The following is a 19,275-nucleotide window of genomic DNA, read 5'->3' as shown; positions in this document are numbered from 1 at the left end:
TGCAATAATCATGATATCCAGCATCACCATCCGAACTTACCACACTCAGCACTGCATCACATTTTACAACATTGCTTCCACCACCACACAAGACGACACATTACCACAGTCCACCACATCACCACATCACCATCACCACAAGTACACACCACCGTCACCCCCGTGTCATGAATTCAGTACTGTCGCTCTCTTTTTTTCTCTTTTTTTTTTTCCTCGCTTTCTCGCTCTCATAACCTTTTTCCCATTTCACACACATGCAACGCCTCTTATTTTTTTTTTTTTGTGTGTGTGATCCTTTTCCCTTTTCTTTTTCGTTTGTGATCCGTATTTTCATTTCCTCCACCTTTTCATCTGTCTTACTTCGCTGCCTAGTACCCTTACTACTCCCCTACTCCCCCTACCATCCCCGTCCCTCCCCCCCTCCCTCCCTCTTATTCAATCCCCTCACACACACACAGACACACACACACACACACACACACACACACACACACACACACACACCCCAATTCCATTCTCCCCTCACCCTCACCCTCCTCCGCCTCGGGAATTCCCCCAACACCCCACAAAACTTCGCCCACACCACCCCCTTCCCCAGAGAGAGAGAGAGAGAGAGAGAGAGACGTATGGGAAAAATATACAGCGACCGGACAAGTTTGATGCGTGGAAGCTTCTCACAGGAATGCGTTGAAAAATGGTGCCAATAAGATCGAGGGCGGAGGACGCGTCTTACCAGATTCTCAAGGCCCCGGAGAGCCGAAGAGGTGGTCGGTCGTTGTCGTTCCACTTTTCTTCGTCTCCTACTCACCGAAAAAAAAAAAAAAAAACGATACTCGACGAACAAATATTTTTCCCCTCCTTGTGTATACGTATTTCAGCCTTATTTTGGGGCCTTACTTCCTGGCTGTGGTAAGAGAGAGACAGACACACACACACACACACACACACACACACACACACACACACACACACACACACACACACACACACACACAGAGAGAGAGAGAGAGAGAGAGAGAGAGAGAGAGAGAGAGAGAGAGAGAGAGAGAGAGAGAGAGAGAGTGAGATAATCCTAAAATACAGCTAGAATTCCGCGTGTGTGTGAGCGAGAGCAAGCGAGCGAGCAAGGGAGCGAGCGGCGTCTTGCAAGGAGCTTCTTCCGCCACCACTGCCACCATCGCACTCACTCATCGACCAATGGGCCGCCGCGATCATTATTACGTCATAACCACGTCACCTGCCACTCTGTTTACCGCTCCTTATCTTCCCTGTGCGTACGTGAGTGCGTGTGTATGCTTCCTACTACCTCCTGCTGTATCTGCGTGAGCGTAGGGGGCGAGGGGAGGTGTGGTTTGCGTGAGGGGGGCGTCCCGGCAGCCACCAGTTGAGAGGAGCAGCGGAGGAATGGAGAGGCTGCTTATTTTCCCATCCTGGCGGGCGCGGGGCCGTTACTCTCAGCTATTGGCGAGAACAATATCAATACGTCAGCGGAAGAGGCAGGTAATGTCGTCTTTCACTCTGCTCTGCCTGCCTCTCTCTCTCTCTCTCTCTCTCTCTCTCTCTCTCTCTCTCTCTCTCTCTCTCTCTCTCTCTCTCTCTCTCTCTCTCTCGAGTCCTATACTCCCTGCCTGCCCCCTCCCCTTCTCCATTCCTTTTCTCTCCTCCTCCTCCTCCACCACCACCACCATTTGAGTCTTCTCCCTCTGTCTGCTGTCTGTTCCTTACACACACACACACACACACACACACACACACACACATCTAAGTATTATATGTTTTTGAGAGCAATATTTTTTTTTCTATTTCTTTATTGTTATTGTTTATTTTTAAAGGTGTAAAGATATGGTGTCCTTTTTTATGGTTAAATTTATAATGTATAGTTTTCAAATTTGATATTTATCTGTTCATGTGTATACTTGTTCACACACAGAGAGAGAGAGAGAGAGAGAGAGAGAGAGAGAGAGAGAGAGAGAGAGAGAGAGAGAGAGAGAGAGAGAGAGAGAGAGCAATAAATAGATAGATAAACAGATAAAGAAGTAAAAGTGGAGACATTGAAATCTGCTACTATATGATTATCTTCCTGTGTTTAATCAAGTATTGATAAATAGATAGACCAACAGACAGACAGACAGACAGACAGACAGACAGACAGACAGACAGATAGATAGATAGATAGATAGATAGATAGACAGATAGGCATATAAATAGATAGATAGATAGGCATATAAATAGATAGACAGTAAATAGATAGAAATACTGAAAGAAAAAGGTAACATGAGAAACTCGCAGTCAAAATAACGATTCTCGGAGGAATAATATGAAACAGGTGAGGTAATTGTTAGCACGTGCTGCCAAACTCGCACCTTACCATCACCACCACCACCACCACCACCAACAACAACAACAACAACAACAACAACAACAACAACGACGCCACCACCACCACCACCACATAACAACAACAACAACAACAACAACAACTCCGATAAATGATTGCATGTATATTATTCTAACCACGAAAATAATGATTGTATATACTTTTTTTTTAAGCCATCACCTATTGACAACTCGTGTGTGTGTGTGTGTGTGTGTGTGTGTGTGTGTGTGTGTGTGTGTGTGTGTGTGTCAGATAGATATTTCCTGTTTTTCTTAATAAGTTCACGCTTGTATACACACACACACGCACACACACACACACACACACACACACTCTCTCTCTCTCTCTCTCTCTCTCTCTCTCTCTCTCTCTCTCTCTCTCTCTCTCTCTCTCTCTCTCTCTCTCTCGCAGCTGTTCACTATTCACTATAACTTCCTTTTTGAAATCATCACTTTTCACAGACGCCTCCTGCCTTCTCTAACTCACTTGTGTTGCAAAGGAAAGTACTACCGCGTGTTGCTTCTGTGTTGCGCTGCGTTATCTTTCTTCTGATAGCCGTTCTAGCGAGACTTGTATGTGAAAGAAGGTTCGTCTGTCCGTAGATTCGAATTCATGACACCTGCTTCTTGAGTAAGGTGCGCCGACTCGTGCACTCTTCCAAGATATTATAGTTTATTGCTTTAGTTATGTGTTTATTTATTTTTATTGTGGTTATTTATCGATATACTGTACGGTGCATAGCGAGTGCCATAGAAATAGATAAGAATAAAGGTGGTTTCTATGATCTCGTTCTTGTGGCGCTGGACTTTCAATCTATCACTCTCTCAATCACTGAATGAATAAATGAATCAATCAAGGGTAAAAATAAAGCACCAGATCTTAAAATACTGCTCACGCTAACGCATCTTTTATCTTTTCTTTCGATATTTATTCGGAGAAAAGAAAAGAAAAAACTCCTTTCCATTGTAAGTAAATATGTTAGTGACCACGGCTGTCAAAGAATTAACTACACGTATTCCTATAATGATAATAATAATAATAATAATAATAATAATAATAATAATAATAATAATAATAATAATAATAATAATAATAATAATAATAATAATAATGATAATAATAATAATAATAATAATAATTTTTCATACGTTCTCATAATTATATACATTATAACTATTCCCGTTGAAAGAAGAGATAACACCACACTATAAAAAAGCTGTCGTTCATGAGCAAAAACTGTCGTACCCTCGCCCTTCCCGACTTTTGTGATGGCAACATGTGTTAGTCGTAGAGAGAGAGACAGAGAGAGAGAGAGAGAGAGAGAGAGAGAGAGAGAGAGAGAGAGAGAGAGAGAGAGAGAGAGAGAGAGAGAGAGAGAGAGAGAGAGTAAATGATGAAAACAGTAGATATAAATAAAAATGCAAGAAGGAGGGAAATAAACAAGAAATGTGTCAAGAGAGAGAGAAAAAAAATTGAGAGGGAAAAGATCTAGAGCAGCACAAAAGCAGCAAAAGAAAGTAACCAGTCACTACATGCGTAGACTTGAGGAAAAAACAACTAGTACTTCAGAAAATAGGTCGAGAGAAAATAAAATGAAAAGAGAAAAGTCGAAGGAATCCCTTGAGGAAGAGGAGGAGGAGGAGGAGGAGGAGAAGGAGAAGGAGGAGGAGAAGGGAAGGGGGAGGGGAAAAGAAAGGGAGGTAAAAAAAATATAAGAGGAAAGGGAAGGGAAAGAAGGGAACCGTCCCGTTACCTTCCTTGTGTGTAATGAACCTGGTTTGGGGAGTACAGTCTTACGCCCCGTACGGTTCCTCCTTCTCCTCCTCCTCTACGAACAACAGTAGCCATAGATTACATTTTTTTTTTTTTTTTTATTCTTGTACTTGTCTAACGTTTTTCTGTTAAAGTATAGTGAAATTAAACAACCTTGTGAGGACCTAATGATCTGTTACTGTTTGAAATTCCTTGTAATCCTCCTCCTCCTCCTCCTTCTCCTCCTCCTCTCCCTTCTGAAACTCTTAATACCTACTCAAAGTAATAGCAGTAGTGATAATAATGACAATCTGCCATGTTTTTTCTATTCCTCCGAATCGATTTTTTCCTTTTTTTTTTTTACTGTTATCCATATACAATTGCCATTCGTTGTCTTCCTCCTCCTCCTCCTCCTCGACGGCTCCCCCTGCACAATATTTGTAGTAATCAATGTGGTGTTTGTGCCGGTGGTAGCCAGTAGTCGATCCTAACTCAATTACCTCGGCGCTGGTCCTCTCCTCCCCCTCCCTTATTCCTGGCTCGCCCGCCGCCTCATTCCTCCTCTATGATTCATGCTCCCCCCTCTCCTCCATTCTCCTCCTCTTTCTTCTTCTACTGGCACTGCTACTTCTTATTCTTGCGCTCCTCCTCCCGTTGTTGTTTCCTATCCACCTCCCTTTGTTTCCGTAGCGAAGAGGAAAGAGTAAGTGGGGATAAAAAACACGATGGAAGGAAAGACGCAGATGTGTTAGTACGTACGCCACCGCTCGGTTCTGTCCTGATGGGGCTGAGTTGAGTTGTCGTGTGTCACCCTCCTTTGTGTGTGAGTGAGTTTGTGTGTGTGTGTGTTCCTCCCCCTTGCTGCGTGTGCGTGTGCTGAGGGTGGCTGAGCTTCGTTCACTGCTGCTAAACTGGGATGCTCCGTTTGGTAGCAATAGCTTATCCACCACGCTGCGTTAGGCCCAGTTACATAGAAGAAAGGGGAGGAACTGTGTGGGTCGAGGCATGGTAAAACTAGAGTGTAAGGTTGTACGGTTTTTTTTTTTTTTTTTTTTCTTTTGTGATGTGTGGTTTTGCTGGGTTAGTTATAGCGTTAGGCTGTATGCTGCTATATTAAGGTGGAAAAAAAGTGAGTTGTGTGGATCGTGTCGCGGTAAATTAGAATGTGAGGTTAAGTTATAAAGATGTGCAACTCTCCTTTTCTGGTTGTGAACTAGACGTGGTTAGATATTGTTAAAAATGGCGAAGTTTTTTTTTTTTTGTTATTGTTTATTTATTGACTTTTGTTGATTATATTGATTTCTTTTTCGTTCTTCGTTTATGGGAGAGACAGTTAGCGGTTTATTTTTTTCTTCATCCTGAATTAGTTTTTGTCTTTGGATCTTCCTCTCTTGTGCATCAGCAAGAAAATAAAAAAAGAAGTGTTTCCAAGTGCATTGTGATACAGGTAAACTGACGCTTTGTATCTACTGAGTGCTGAGTAATAATAGTAGTAATGCTGGAAAAAAGGACAGCTCATAATACCGTTCCCAGTAAAGAAGCAATTAGAAAACCCAAGAGAAGAGGCCAGTTTAGTTTCATGAACTGATTTCTTCCATGTTGAATTTCGGTGAGCACAGGTTCCTCTTAATCCACTGTACGGTTGGATATTCACAAAGTATAATTCGTGCGCTTTAATGTTCTAATTTTCGCAAAGCAATTTTTTTTTTTTTTTTTCTAAGCGGCTATTGTTTTTCATTAGATTTTAATTTGTTTGTTTCTTTCTTTTGACTGTCTGTTTGTTTCTATCTTTCTTTTTTCTTTGTTTTTTCTCTTTCTTTTCTTTCTTAGCCTTTATACATCCTCACTTACACGTGGAAAATTATAGACTGTTAAGACAAATATACCAATCCAAGAGTCGCCACGAGTCTGCAATGTTCTTTTTTTTTTCATCTCAATGTAAACTTTCAAAAGTTTTTTTTTTTTTCTGGAAAGTTTTCGCTTAATGTATCTCCAGTTCATTATAGATCCATCCATAATGTTTCCGGTTGCACGGTGCAGGAATACAAACAGTTGAAGCAAATATTTCAGCAGTGCAGGGGGATGATGTACATCGAAGTGTTACTCTCCTGTACTTGAGTGTAAGAACAAAATACTGGTGCAAGAATACTAATAGATATAATAGCTATTTTCACAATGCAAATGTATAGTGCATAGAATCGGTATTCGCTTCATTCGAGATCAGATATCAGATTAAGGAAAGACACTAAGCCCTGTGGAGGTGGATGCGATATGTCAACTAGATTACTGAAAGTGACTGTATGGTTCATATTCGTAAACCTTTTGTTCTCTCATCACGACAAAATTCAAAGGTCAAAGATAGAATAAGTCAGGTTCTCATGAACATTTTTCCCATTGAAAATATAAAATTTTCCTTAATCTGTCCCTGGAATCATGGAAACGCCCTTGAAAACCCTCACACCTTGTAGTAGAAGCTGTTGAGTTTATTGAAAGTAGCAGAAATGAGTTGCTTCTCATTGATGATATAGAATCCTTATTAAAAACCTTAACACCCTCCCTTCTATTAGAGCCTGTTGAATCTATTGAAAGCAGTAGAGATAAGTTTATTTCCATTGACAATATAGAACTATCGTTAATCTGTCCCGGGAACCATAAAAAACACCCTTGAAAACCGTAACACCTTCGATTAGACTCTAGAGCTTACTGAACCTCTTAAAGTAGCAGCGTTAAGGAGCCAAAGAATTTGATTAAGACTGCGGTCCTTTGTGTGAAGAAGAAGATTCCCACCAGCGCGTCAAATTGCGTTAGGTTCACCCACGCACGTGAAAGGTACTACACTGCATCCAGGAGCGAACGAAGTATAGGGTCAGTAATTAAGTTATATATGTAAAAAAATAAAACAGTAAGGGTGGGGAAAGGACGCCTAACTTAATCCATTGCGTAAGGTAGGATATGCAGGTGAGGCGTCCACTAAAGATACGTAGTAGTAGTAGTAGTAGTAGTAGTAGTAGTAGTAGTAGTAGTAGTAGTAGTAGTAGTAGTAGATGGATTTGTGTAGTTTTTTCTCTTTTTTTTTCCTTTTTTTTTATTTTCGGGTTCATTTGAGGTGGAAAAATGAGCGGTAAATGTGTCAGTGTTTATTTTACCAGTTAATTCAGCCTTTAATTTTTAAGATGCATGTCTATATTGTTATCATTGTTCTCCTTACTTCAGTGTGGTGCACCAGATCAGAGCAAAATTTTGTGCCTTTTGGGAATAATTAGATGACAGACTTTATGGGTTGATAGATTGACTGATTGGTTGACTGACTGATTGGTTGATTGATTGATTGGCGAGTGACTGACTGATTGATTGACTGGTTGATTGGCTGATTGGCTGATTGGATGGTTGATACAAGGCTTAGAAGTGACAAGAATTAACCCCGTAATCTGAGTACATGATATCAATCCCCATACAACCCACTCTTTATTGGTGGTAGTAGTAGTAGTAGTAGTAGTAGTAGTAGTAGTAGTAGTAGTAGTAGTACTCGTAGTAGTAGTAGTAATAGTAGTAGTACCAGGAGCAGAAAAAAGATGGGGAAATACGGAAAGAGAAGAGAGGTATTTAGAAACTGATCGTAATCTGAAACACATTTGCGCCGCACCCCCACTACTTTCAGAGGGATTTAATTAAAGCTGCACGGGTTTTTAACGATATTTTCACGGATCTAGTAACAGATAAACAAGATTTTTACATTATTACAAGGAGAAACAGTCTCGAGAACCCTCTTGATCATCTTTGTGGCGTTTGAAGATACACGTGGCGAGAGACCTGGGCGTTTCTGAATATAGACCATACTAAGAAAAGAGAGTATCATCCACTGGCTTTCTCTCACCATCAGCATCTGCCTAGTGTTTGCTCTCCTCTCACGCCGGCACGCGACACGACCGACCCACAGCGGATGTTTAGCGTCTACTTCGATGGTTACTAGATGGCGTAGCGCAGCACTGACTTGGGTGGCTGGAGTGGTGGTGGTGGTGGTGGTGGTAGGAGGAGGAGGAGGAAGAGGAAGAAGAAGAAAAGAAGATTTTGGTGATGAAAGTGAAAAAGAGTAAATATATTATTATCATTGCTATTATTATTAGTTATTATTATTATTATTATTATTATTATTATCATTATTATTATCTATTATTATTATTACTGTTAATATTGTTGTTGTTGTTATTATCATCATCATCATCACGGAAGAAGTAGAAGTAGTGAAAAATTTTAGTTTTATATTACATAAGTACGTCTGGTAAATAAATACTTAATGGAGGATTTAAACGAATAGGCGATAACAGTTCGTTCACTGCATCTCTCAGCGAAGCAACACACACACACACACACACACACACACACACACACACACACACACACACACAAAGCCATCAAACAAATACCTCCTAGTCTTTCTCTCTGCATAATTTCACTCATCGTAATGGCGAGGACTAAGCTGAGCCGACGCCACCCCTCCCTTCCGTGTGCCCCTCCTCCCTCCACGTGGGCTCCCCTTCCCTCCACGTGCCCCTCTCAGGTAAATAACTCAGGCAGGTCTACCCCAACACGCGTGCCCCAAAGGTCGGACACACGCCACCGCCCCGAGAGGTTCCCATGCAGACTGCCCGAGGTGATAGTGAGGTGGTGGTGTTGAGCAAGCAAGCAGTTCAAGGGGCTGGTAATGAGTAACGAGGACTTGAGTGTTGAGCGTGGTGTGTGCCGAGCTGTCTGTGGTCTGTGGTGTGCCTTGTGTTACTTGGTGTTTCTCAACGTGAGCGGAAAGAATAATAATGGTAGTAGTTAACGAACACACACACACACACACACACACACACACACACACACACACACACACACACACACACACACACACACACACACACACACACACACACACACACACACACACACACACACACAATATTAAGGGCTTCGATCCTCCCGTTCGGCTCATCTGGTTTAGTGGCAATCCCCTCCTGAAAGAAAGAGCATAGGTAGTGACTTCGTCGTGACCAACGTCGTCCTGGCAAGGGTGCCGGGACGACGTTGGCGCTCTCCGCAGAGGCCGAATGTGGCGGCGCCACGCTGCACCACCACCACCACTCCGCTACCCGCCGCGCTGCACGCCGCTCACTGCACCACCGGAAACGTTTATCAATTAAACACCGCAACGCTTTGGATTTGCAGCAAAACATCACAGCGCACGTAGCCGCTACCGAAGATCACAACGCAACTTTAAAGGCCACATTGCAGCGGCACAAACACTCTCAACTCTGCAGCGCACAGAGGCAACGCCAGACAGCGGCATCGCTCACCCCTCCAGGCCTCTTCCTGCCTCTCTCCCCCACCCCTCCTTGCCCAATCCTGCACGCGATCGCTACCTCCACTGTTTCTTTATCATTCGAAAAATATACTTTCATTGTATTTTCATCAGAATTTAATTTTCTAGGTATAAGCTACGGATTAGTCAGCTGAAAAATCCCGAGGATTAACTGTCCAATATGGACATGAACACTGACAGTGACGGAGAGTGAAAAGTGAATTTTTTATGGTGCGGGAAGTTGAGGCACCATGAGCGTGTCCCGTCTGGCCCTTCCCTGCTTTCAAAATTCTCCGCCTTTGCTTTTAAAATTCCCCGAGCCTGCATTCAAAATCCCTCGCTGCCTTCAAAATGCTCTATCCCCTCCCCTTAAAATACCTCACTCGGCTTTGCTTTTAAAAACACCTTGAAAATACCCAGCTTCAATTTTCAAAACTATCTCCTTTTACTTCCATCAAGCGAGGCACGGTGAATGGCGCACGCAGTTAAGTCGCCAAAGATTTCCCCTCAGAGCACTAACACCGCATGCGTGCCTCATCCCGCACCAGGGACATCTGCCTCCAGCTCAAGACTACCCGCGAACCTCCACCATGATGCCATAATCCTGAAGACCCACTGAAAGGACACCCTACTCCCTGTCCTTCCCTCCGCCTCGCCCCCTCCCTCTTGTCGTCCTTCCTTGCATCCTTCACTGCCTCTTCTAACTCCACGGTTCTCCCACCACGGTTCCCGCTCGCACCGTCCCCGCACCAGCCTACTTAGCGCCACCATCCTCCTCCACTCAGTGTCTCCCTACAGTGTGTTCTCTCCTTATCTTCCCTCTTCCCTCTCGCCACCTGTCCACCCCTTCCTCTGCTCCATAAATACCCTGCTTCTTTAGGAGTCATTTGTTAGTAGTACCTTTCCCCTTCCTCCCTTATTTCTTCTTCTTCTTCTTCTTCTTCTTCTTCTTCTTCTTCTTCTTCTTCTTCTTCTTCTTCTTCTTCTTCTTCTTCTTCTTCTTCTTCTTCTTCTTCTTCTTCTTCTTCTTCTTCTTCTTCCTTTGTTTCTCTTCAACTGAACTTTTTTTTTAGTAGTTTTGAGTATCTTATTTTTCGTGTTACTGTTCTTTATTCTTTCCCAGCTTTTTTGTGGCCTTTCTTTCTTTTTTTCTTTCTTTCTTGCTTGCTTTCTTCCTTTCTTTCTTTCTTTCTTTCTTTTTTTCTTTCTTTCTTCCTTTCTCCCTTCATTCATTCACACATTTATTTCTTTCCGCGTCCATCCATCCTTCCTTTCCACATCCTTCTATCCCTCCCTCACAACCTTCTTATTTGCCTTCCTTCATCCCTTGTTTCTTACCCTTCCTTCCTGCCTTCCTTCCTTTACACACACACACACACACACACACACACACACACACACACACACACACACACACACACACACACACGCACACACACACACACTGATGGAATCCATTTGGAAACTACGCACATTTGAAAAACTCCTTGATAATAATAAAAAGAAGCAAAAAGATATTGCGACGAAGCTTGGTTTTTATTATAATGATGCACTTTCCTTCTTTCAATATAGTAAGCAGATTTTTCTTCTTTTTTTTTACTCCTCCGTTTGTTCATTAAGTAAATAATAAATCGTTTTTATTATACTTTTTTTTGTATTTTTTTCTCCAGAATTCACATTCATTTTTATTATTACATTTTGTAATTTATTTATATCATTTTTTTATTTATTTAAGCAGCAAATTACTCCAAGTGTCTTTTTAATTTTTTTTTTCCTTATTTCATGCTGATTTTTTTTTTTATTCCTGATAATAATTCACACTAACATGTGCCCACTTTTTATTTTTACTTCATTTATCCATTTTTTTCAGATTTTTGGGGGGTAGGTAGCTGATGAAATACGTCAAAATGTACCTACTTTTTTTTTTCTCTATTTTACTTAGCCATTTATTTTGTCAAGATTACTATATATTTTTTTTGTTAATAATGAATTATTCCACGTAGTACATACATTTTTAACTATGCGGTATGTATTCATTTATCTATATTTCATCCAGATCTTATACGAGTATATATATATATATATATATATATATATATATATATATATATATATATATATATATATATATATATATATATATATATATATATATATATATATATATATATATAATCAATTGTTTACACCATGTATTATTTTTTTTCCATTCGTTTTCTTACAAGAATTTTTTTTTTTTTTTTTATCTGCGCCTTGGTTGTCACACCTGTGATCGTCACTTGTTTCGTTTCTGTCATCTTCATCTTATCCACCAATACAGTTTATTTTCCTTATCGTGTAACGTTGTTTTCTTGCTTATTGCTATTGATTTCTTTCCTCAGTCAGTCAGTCAGTCAGTCGTCTTATTCTTTCATGACTATTTGATTTATGTCTCCGTATACTCTTTTTTTTTTACACCTTTCATCTTTTTTTCTTATTTATTTGTTTGTTTGTTTTTTTAACGAGCGTAATTTATTTTACTCTATTTTATTTATCATTTGTTTATTTATCTATATCTATTTTCATTTATTTATTTATTTTATCTATTTTTTATTTGTTTATTTCATTTTATTTATTTATTTATTTATTCATTCATTTATTTATTCATTATTTTTATTCATTTTATTTTCTTTGTGTGTGTGTGTGTGTGTGTGTGTGTGTGTGTGTGTGTGTGTGTGTCTAAAGAGGGCGGAGGGGAAATCACACGCATCACGAACACTCGCCACACTGTCCCTCAAAACACAGATGGTACATTATAATAAGTGCATTCAGGAACACAGCAAAACGATACACTGAAGAACTTGACATGGGACGCCAGTTAGGTTCGCGATCTCCCCCACATATACTTCAGACACGAAGGACAATAGACGTGAAGAAGTCAAGCAAAAAACAAACCACGGGAAGCTAATGTGGTGATGCTAAACTCTTCACGCTTTCCACGCCAATTAGCTTAGCAGTATTTCAAGCTTAGGACACGAAAGATTGGTAACGTTAGAGCAAAGAATGATGGGAAGAGGTAGCAGCAGAGGTGAAGCTTGAGTATTGTAAAGCTATCTAGATGACTTTATACCCTTCACTGTGCGGGTTTACTTCAGCACAGTTTACTCAGCAGGAAGTTATGACGAAGTATGTGAAAAATCATCCTTATACTTTGCGCAATTTCCACGCCATTTACTTAGTATGGTTCAATTCTCGCCATCTTATGCAGTGTAGTCTGTCACCGGGAAGTTATGACAAAAGAGAAGTAATGCAGAAGTGCGTGAAAAATTGCCCTTATATTCTGCACACTTTCCACACGATTAGTTTAGTATAGTTCAATTCTCTCGATCCTGTGGTTTAGTGTGTGACAAGGAAGTTATGACGAAAGAGAAGAGGCAAAGGTAATGCAGAAAAATATGAAAAATTACACTTTATACTTTACACACTTTTCACTTTCTCTCACTCTTAGTTTAGTCTTTCAGCGGGAAGTTATGACGAGGAAATGGCACTTAGATGCAGCGGGCAGGGCGGAGGGGCGAAGGAGATCAAACGTTACTTTAAATAAAACTGCTCAACATTAAAATTTTGTCGGTAGAAGGAATGGAGGCAGCGAAGATATTATTATTTTTATTTTTTTTATTTATTTATTTTATTTTTATTTTGTTTTATTTATTCATTATTTTATTTATTTTATTTTTATTTTTATTTTATTTTTTTTTTTTTTTGACGTTTCGACAGCTGAGTGTCATCTCCAGTAATCTAAAACGGAGAGGAAGTTACAAAATCGAAGATAAGCGAAAGCCAAAACGTTTAAATCAGTACATTTTCTTGGGGTGAGGCAGTGAAAAAGTTACAAAATTGAAAATTAAATTAGATAGAGAGAGAAAAATTAAAATTATTACGTTATGGATGACTATGATATATTGAGTTATGATGATAAGGAAACAATACTAATCATGTATGTCTGACACAACACAACACAACACAGTACAACTTAACCGTTTCTTTTTTTCTTTTAACTTTTCTTTCTAATTCTTCCTATCTTTACTCATGCCCGGGAGAGTGTTTTCTGACGCGGATAAGATGCGGTGTCGTTCTTAGCTGAGTGTCTAGCAGTGTTCAGGCCTCGCCGTGTAGTGCCAGCGGCCGATGTGTGTCCGTCGCTGTGAATGTGTTTATATTTGATGCTTGGACTGACTGCCGCCGCCGCCCTATCACCTTTACTCGGAAATGTGAGAGGGTGGTGATGGAAGTAGTAGTAGTTGTTACTGTTGTAGTAGTAGTTGTTGTTGTTAGAGCTTTAGTGGTGGTGGTGGTAGTAGTAGTAGTAGTAGTATCAAGAGTAGTTGTTGTAGGAGTAGTAATAGTAGTAGTAGTAGTAGTACTGGGAATGATGTTACTAGTTGTATGTAGTTCTAGTAGTACAGTAGTAGTAGTAGTAGTAGTAGTAGTAGTAGTAGTAGTAGTAGTAGTAGCAGCAGTAATGATAATAATGATAATAATAATAATAATAATAATAATAATAATAATAATAATAATAATAATAATAATAATATTCATAATAATAATAATAATTTTTATTATTATTATTATTATTATTATTATTATTATTATTATTATTATTATTATTATCATTATTTTATTATTTTATTATTTATTATTTATTCTTTACTATTATTATTATCATTATCGTTAATATTAAACTCATATCTTAACGATGAAGACAAGACATGCCGTCGGAAAACAGAAAACAGCATGACATTAAACACCTGAATTTCTTTTCCATGTTAATTTACACTCTTTCGGCTCTTTTTTTTTTTTTTTTCCACGAAGATTACAAATAACAGTGCGGTCTTGAGATATTTTTCACACACTCCTGACTTTGTATCGTTGTCTTAAATGGCGAAATTTTGAGTGCACTAAGAGGCAAGAAAACTATATCAGAGTGTTTTGTTCTCCATAGCATTTTTTTTTTTCCTACGGGTTTTCCACTGACAAAACTTTCTCCAAAGATAGTTATTCTCTTATGATAAATTTTGCTACGTTAGGTTATGTTATTGGAGTTTATCTAGGGAATTATTTACGATGATTTTTTTTTTCTTTTTTTTTTCTTTCTTTATTTTATTTTATTACTATTATTATTTATTTATTTTTATTTACCTATTTATTTTTTTTATGGAGAAGTGTATGTAGAAGCTGCAGTGGCGGGTTGTGTGTCTCCGCGTGGCGTGTGGCGGAGTGTGGTAATTAACCAGAATGCGATGATGCGGAAAGGTGAAACATTTGCAAAACTTCTACCTGTTTTGTATCTACGTGCGCTTTTCCCTCGTTCAATCCTTCAGTGGCTTTGATTATTAAGTTATTTCCTCAACCCAACTATTATTTCTTTCCTCAATTATGAACTGTACTTTAGAGAATAAGGTTAATTGTGCCCTCTGAATTTCGTCTGGAACAAGTCCTGATGTGAAATTACTGTAGCTGATGTTGAATTCTTTTATTTACGTATAGCATGCGGAGGTCTTTGCTCTTGGCGGCAAAAATTATCGACATTGTAAAATAGAAAAGAAACTTCGCCTCGAGAGTAATTAGATTATTATGATTGACGTTTCGTTCTATAGATAACGTATTTTTCAACAGTTTAGCGCCTCTTCCCCCACCCTAGATATTCGAAATGTCCCCCTGTACATGAGTGCGCCGTCTGTAGCGTGGTGGTGGAACAACACGATTCATAAGTGATTCGAAAGAAGGGCGCGGCGGCAACAACAGTAACACCGACAACAGTGACATCAACAGGAACAACCCACAGTACTACTTACTCTGCAGGTTGACGGGCGTGACGGAGGCGGGGAACATGGCGCGGTGGTCCTGCGGGCGCCCCATCACGCCGCACTGCTGGGACCCCACGCCCACGCCCACTCCCACGCCCGTGTTGTAGCCCCTCATGCCCGCGCCCGTGTAGCGGTAGGCGGAGGGCATCTGAGAGCAGGAGGTGAGGTCGCCGTAGGTGTAGGGCGCGTGGCTGGAGTCCATGGAGCCGCCCAGAGTGCCGCCCAGGCTGCATGACGAGGCCTCGAACCCCGCCGCCGCCGCCTGGTTGAGATAGGCGTAGTCCATCCTGGCGGCGAGCTACTGCACCTTCAGCAGAACTCGGAGGCCGCCGACCACACCGCCGCCAGCGACCACGCGGACAGTCCTCAGGTGAGAAGGTGGTGGCGGGCCGCTTCTAATTGTGTTATTAATGCAACTCCTCAAGTCACTCGCCTAATTGAATCAGCGCGCCTATCAAATTATTACAGATGATATCAAATTATTAGTGATGATATTAGTGGCGGTGTCTTAGTGCCGTGTGCTCACCACCACGCCGAGAAATCAAATGATAAGCTTAATTCAATAATCACACACACTTGTACCCGGGCCATCGGCAACCCAGCAGGCCTGGCCATTGTTGTGGGCGGGGCGAGGTGGCCAGCATGCCCGCCCATTGGCCCGCCGCCCCCCGCCGATCAATACTGGGCGGAAATATTGGTCCAAAGCGTGGCATCCGTTGGCCAAAAGTCCGGTAAAGGAGGAGCCGCGGCAAAAGAGGCGTGTTCCAGTTTGGAGACAATGTGGTCTGGACAGAACCTGCAGGGGTTGCAACACACGGCGAGCACCACCACCGCCTGCCTCCGCGCCTCCTTCCCTCCCTCCCGCCCGCCCGCCCGCCCGTCCTCACCCCTCCTTCGCTGTGCTACTGACGGAGGCTCTTCACCAACGGGATCCTCAGCCGCCTGCTGCGTGTTACAGCGAGGCGCCTCGGGTGACGAAGAAAGAGCGACGAGGAAAAGGATTTGCCAAGGCCATGGCTGAGCTGAGCTGGATGGCTGGGGAGGGCTGGACGCTCCGCCACCACCACCACTACCACCACCACCACCATCACCGCTGCCTCCACCACCAGCTGGGACCCCTCACCCTCGCTCCCCTTATCTACACTCCTCCTGCAGCCCCTCCTCCCGTCCCCTGCCACCGCTCACCATCACCACAGCCCTGCCACTGATTTATATCGGAGCGAATACATTCAAAGTATCAGCACTCGTGCCCAACTTATGTGCCTTTGCCTGCTTCGTCTTGGGGAATTCGTATTTGACCTGCCATGACCTCCTTTCGCTCCTCTCCCCGTGCCCTGGCCTGGCCGCGCCGCACGCCTCTCCCGTCTCCTGTTGCACTGACAGGTGAATAAATATCAGGAGAGAAAGGTAAAGGGAAAGTTTTCACAGACCAGTGGGATTGTATTCTTGTTTGATGGTTATTGATATACTCTCTCTCTCTCTCTCTCTCTCTCTCTCTCTCTCTCTCTCTCTCTCTCTCTCTCTCTCTCTCTCTCTCTCTCTCTCTCTCTCTCTCTCTCTCTCTCTCTCTCTCTCTCTCTCTCTTGTGTCATCGTCTCCCCTTCCCTTCACTCTTATCTCCTCTCCCCTTCACCGTGTCTCTCTCTCTCTCTCTCTCTCTCTCTCTCTCTCTCTCTCTCTCTCTCTCTCTCTCTCTCTCTCTCTCTCTCTCTCTCTCTCTCTCTCTCTCTCTCTCTCTCTCTCTATCTGTCTATCTATCTATCTATCTATCTATCTATCTATCTATTTACCTATCTATCTTTTTATTTGCGTATCTGAAGAGAGAGAGAGAGAGAGAGAGAGAGAGAGAGAGAGAGAGAGAGAGAGAGAGAGAGCAACAAATTGAGTCTTCAGCACATTTTGTACCTCATTGCCTGCCCTCATTTCCACTCCCCTCTGTGGCAGGCTGAAGGCGACGCTGCAGAGGAGACGAGGGGAGGAGAACAGTACAAGAGGGGAGACGTAATTGGTAATAGATGGATATGAAGAAGCATGTGTACCTACCAAAGCTCTTGTGATGAGTGGTGGAGAGAGAGAGAGAGAGAGAGAGAGAGAATTTACCCACGAGGACATGCTGCAAGTTAAGTTTCTCTCTCTCTCTCTCTCTCTCTCTCTCTCTCTCTCTCTCTCTCTCTCTCTCTCTCTCTCTCTCTCTCTCTCTCTCTCTGCATAGGGAGGTCCGGACAGAGTTCTCCTTTGGGAAATTACGGATTAAATTTATCTGTTCCCCTAACATTAGTATCTGCAAAACACTCACACACACACACACACACACACACACACACACACACACACACACACGGAAGGCTTGTTTTTGTCACTGGGAAAAATAAAACAAAGGTGAACTAACTTCTTAACTTCCTGCAAGACAGTGAAGAAGCAACACCAACAACACAATATAGTACGTAGATGTTTCCCATGTGCCTCCCATGTCACTAGGTAGTGTGTGTGATGCGCGGCGGCTCTTGGCAACTCAAAAGGGTGTTGGACAAAAGAATAACGCGGTAAATTGTCCCCCGTTGGTTTGTTTGTAAATAGAGTTCAGAGGATGTCTGTTATAGTGGACCAGATTAGGTATTGTATTAACCTTTTTCAATGCTAGACAAGTGTTCCCATAATCAGTTACATACAAATTTTTAACTCTTATCTTAATTTGTCCGCTTAGATTTGTATACAGAGTTTAGAAGGTACCTATTGTAATCGTTTAGGTAGGTATCGTATTAACTCAGTTTTTTTACCCATAATCATTTACAACTTTTTAAACTCTTATTTGTGTATTACAGCCTATTGAGTCATTCTGTAGCTCAGGGAAGACAAGATTAAACTCGTATTCCTTCTCTATTTCTATGTCCATGCAAACAGTTTCTCAGGGTGCTCTGAATATTAGCAAAGGACGAGCATTGCTGTGGAAGGGTAGTGGAGATCGCTGGGAAATGCAAACGAGGCTGGTGACAAGAGCGAAGTGAAGTGAAGCGCTTCGAAGTCATGTCCCGACGCTTTGAATCCGGTAATATTGTTATATCCTTGCGCGCGTTGATTTACTAAGCTAAATACCTTTGTTATCTACTTTTACATCTTGACCACACTAACGAAAATTGGCGGAATGTCTGAAACAAGCTCGGTCAAAGTATAATCCATGTTTATCTGTTTTCTTAGGGAGTTATTCTTGAAAAATGATGCAACACGGCCGCTGAAACTCATAATAGGTTAGGATAGATGACTTTAGGAAATTTTATAGGTGATCTCAAGTAACCAGTGAGCTAACTATTGTGTCTAATAATATCCTCGGTTAAAAGGCAATAGTTTCATGATTTTTTTTATTTGTAATAGACTATTTTAGGTGCCAACACGTCACTCGGATACTGGAAAGGATGTTAAGTGTTTTCAAGAGCATTTTCACGATTTTAGTGATAGTTTAACAAGGACCTTACACTGTTAATGAGGAATACCGCATATGAGAAGCCGGCTGATCATTTGGCATAGGGAAATTATCAGTATGAAAAAAATGGATCCATTATTTTCTTCCTTACAGTATGGGGAGAGGGGGGGTGAAGTAGCGTGGTTCAGGTTTTGGTCCTAGTATCAAGTGAGATCTTTCTGGTAGGCAGTCTGTATGTGTATGATAATTACGACATCTGAAGAGGTGATTAGCCACGAAAATACGTATGTTTGCTAGTCATGCCATAACTGATAATTAAAGTGCAAGTGCTGATTTGAAAAGAAAAATATATATGCACACTGACTTGCATTATCGATATATTTGGAGAGAGCTCTAAGAGGTGTAACTAACTGACCAGAATTACGTGTACAAGTAGGAGGAGGAATAAAGGAAGAGAATTACGTGTAGGAGGAGGAGGAGGAGGAGGAGGAGTGCTTGTATGCCAGTTATGCGGTACAGTCATAATCAGAAATCGAGTAAC

The 19,275-nt window shown here is 41.5% G+C and overlaps 1 protein-coding gene across 1 annotated transcript in view; it reads right to left on the bottom strand.

The window, feature by feature from the left end:
- The window catches only part of LOC135103531 (paired mesoderm homeobox protein 2B-like), a 110,148-nt gene extending 94,462 nt beyond the window's left edge, over positions 1 to 15,686 (bottom strand). Inside the window, exon 1 of the mRNA XM_064009939.1 lies at positions 15,305 to 15,686. Coding sequence (XP_063866009.1) covers positions 15,305 to 15,602 — 298 coding nt within the window. The 5' untranslated portion in view covers positions 15,603 to 15,686. The remainder of the gene's footprint in view (positions 1 to 15,304) is intronic.
- Between the last annotated feature and the right edge of the window lie 3,589 nt (positions 15,687 to 19,275).

Source organism: Scylla paramamosain, chromosome 1, assembly GCF_035594125.1.
Source record: "Scylla paramamosain isolate STU-SP2022 chromosome 1, ASM3559412v1, whole genome shotgun sequence".
NCBI lineage: Eukaryota > Metazoa > Arthropoda > Malacostraca > Decapoda > Portunidae > Scylla > Scylla paramamosain.
The sequence above is the reverse complement of the archived record's forward strand: the minus strand, read 5'-3'. Positions and strand labels throughout refer to the sequence as shown.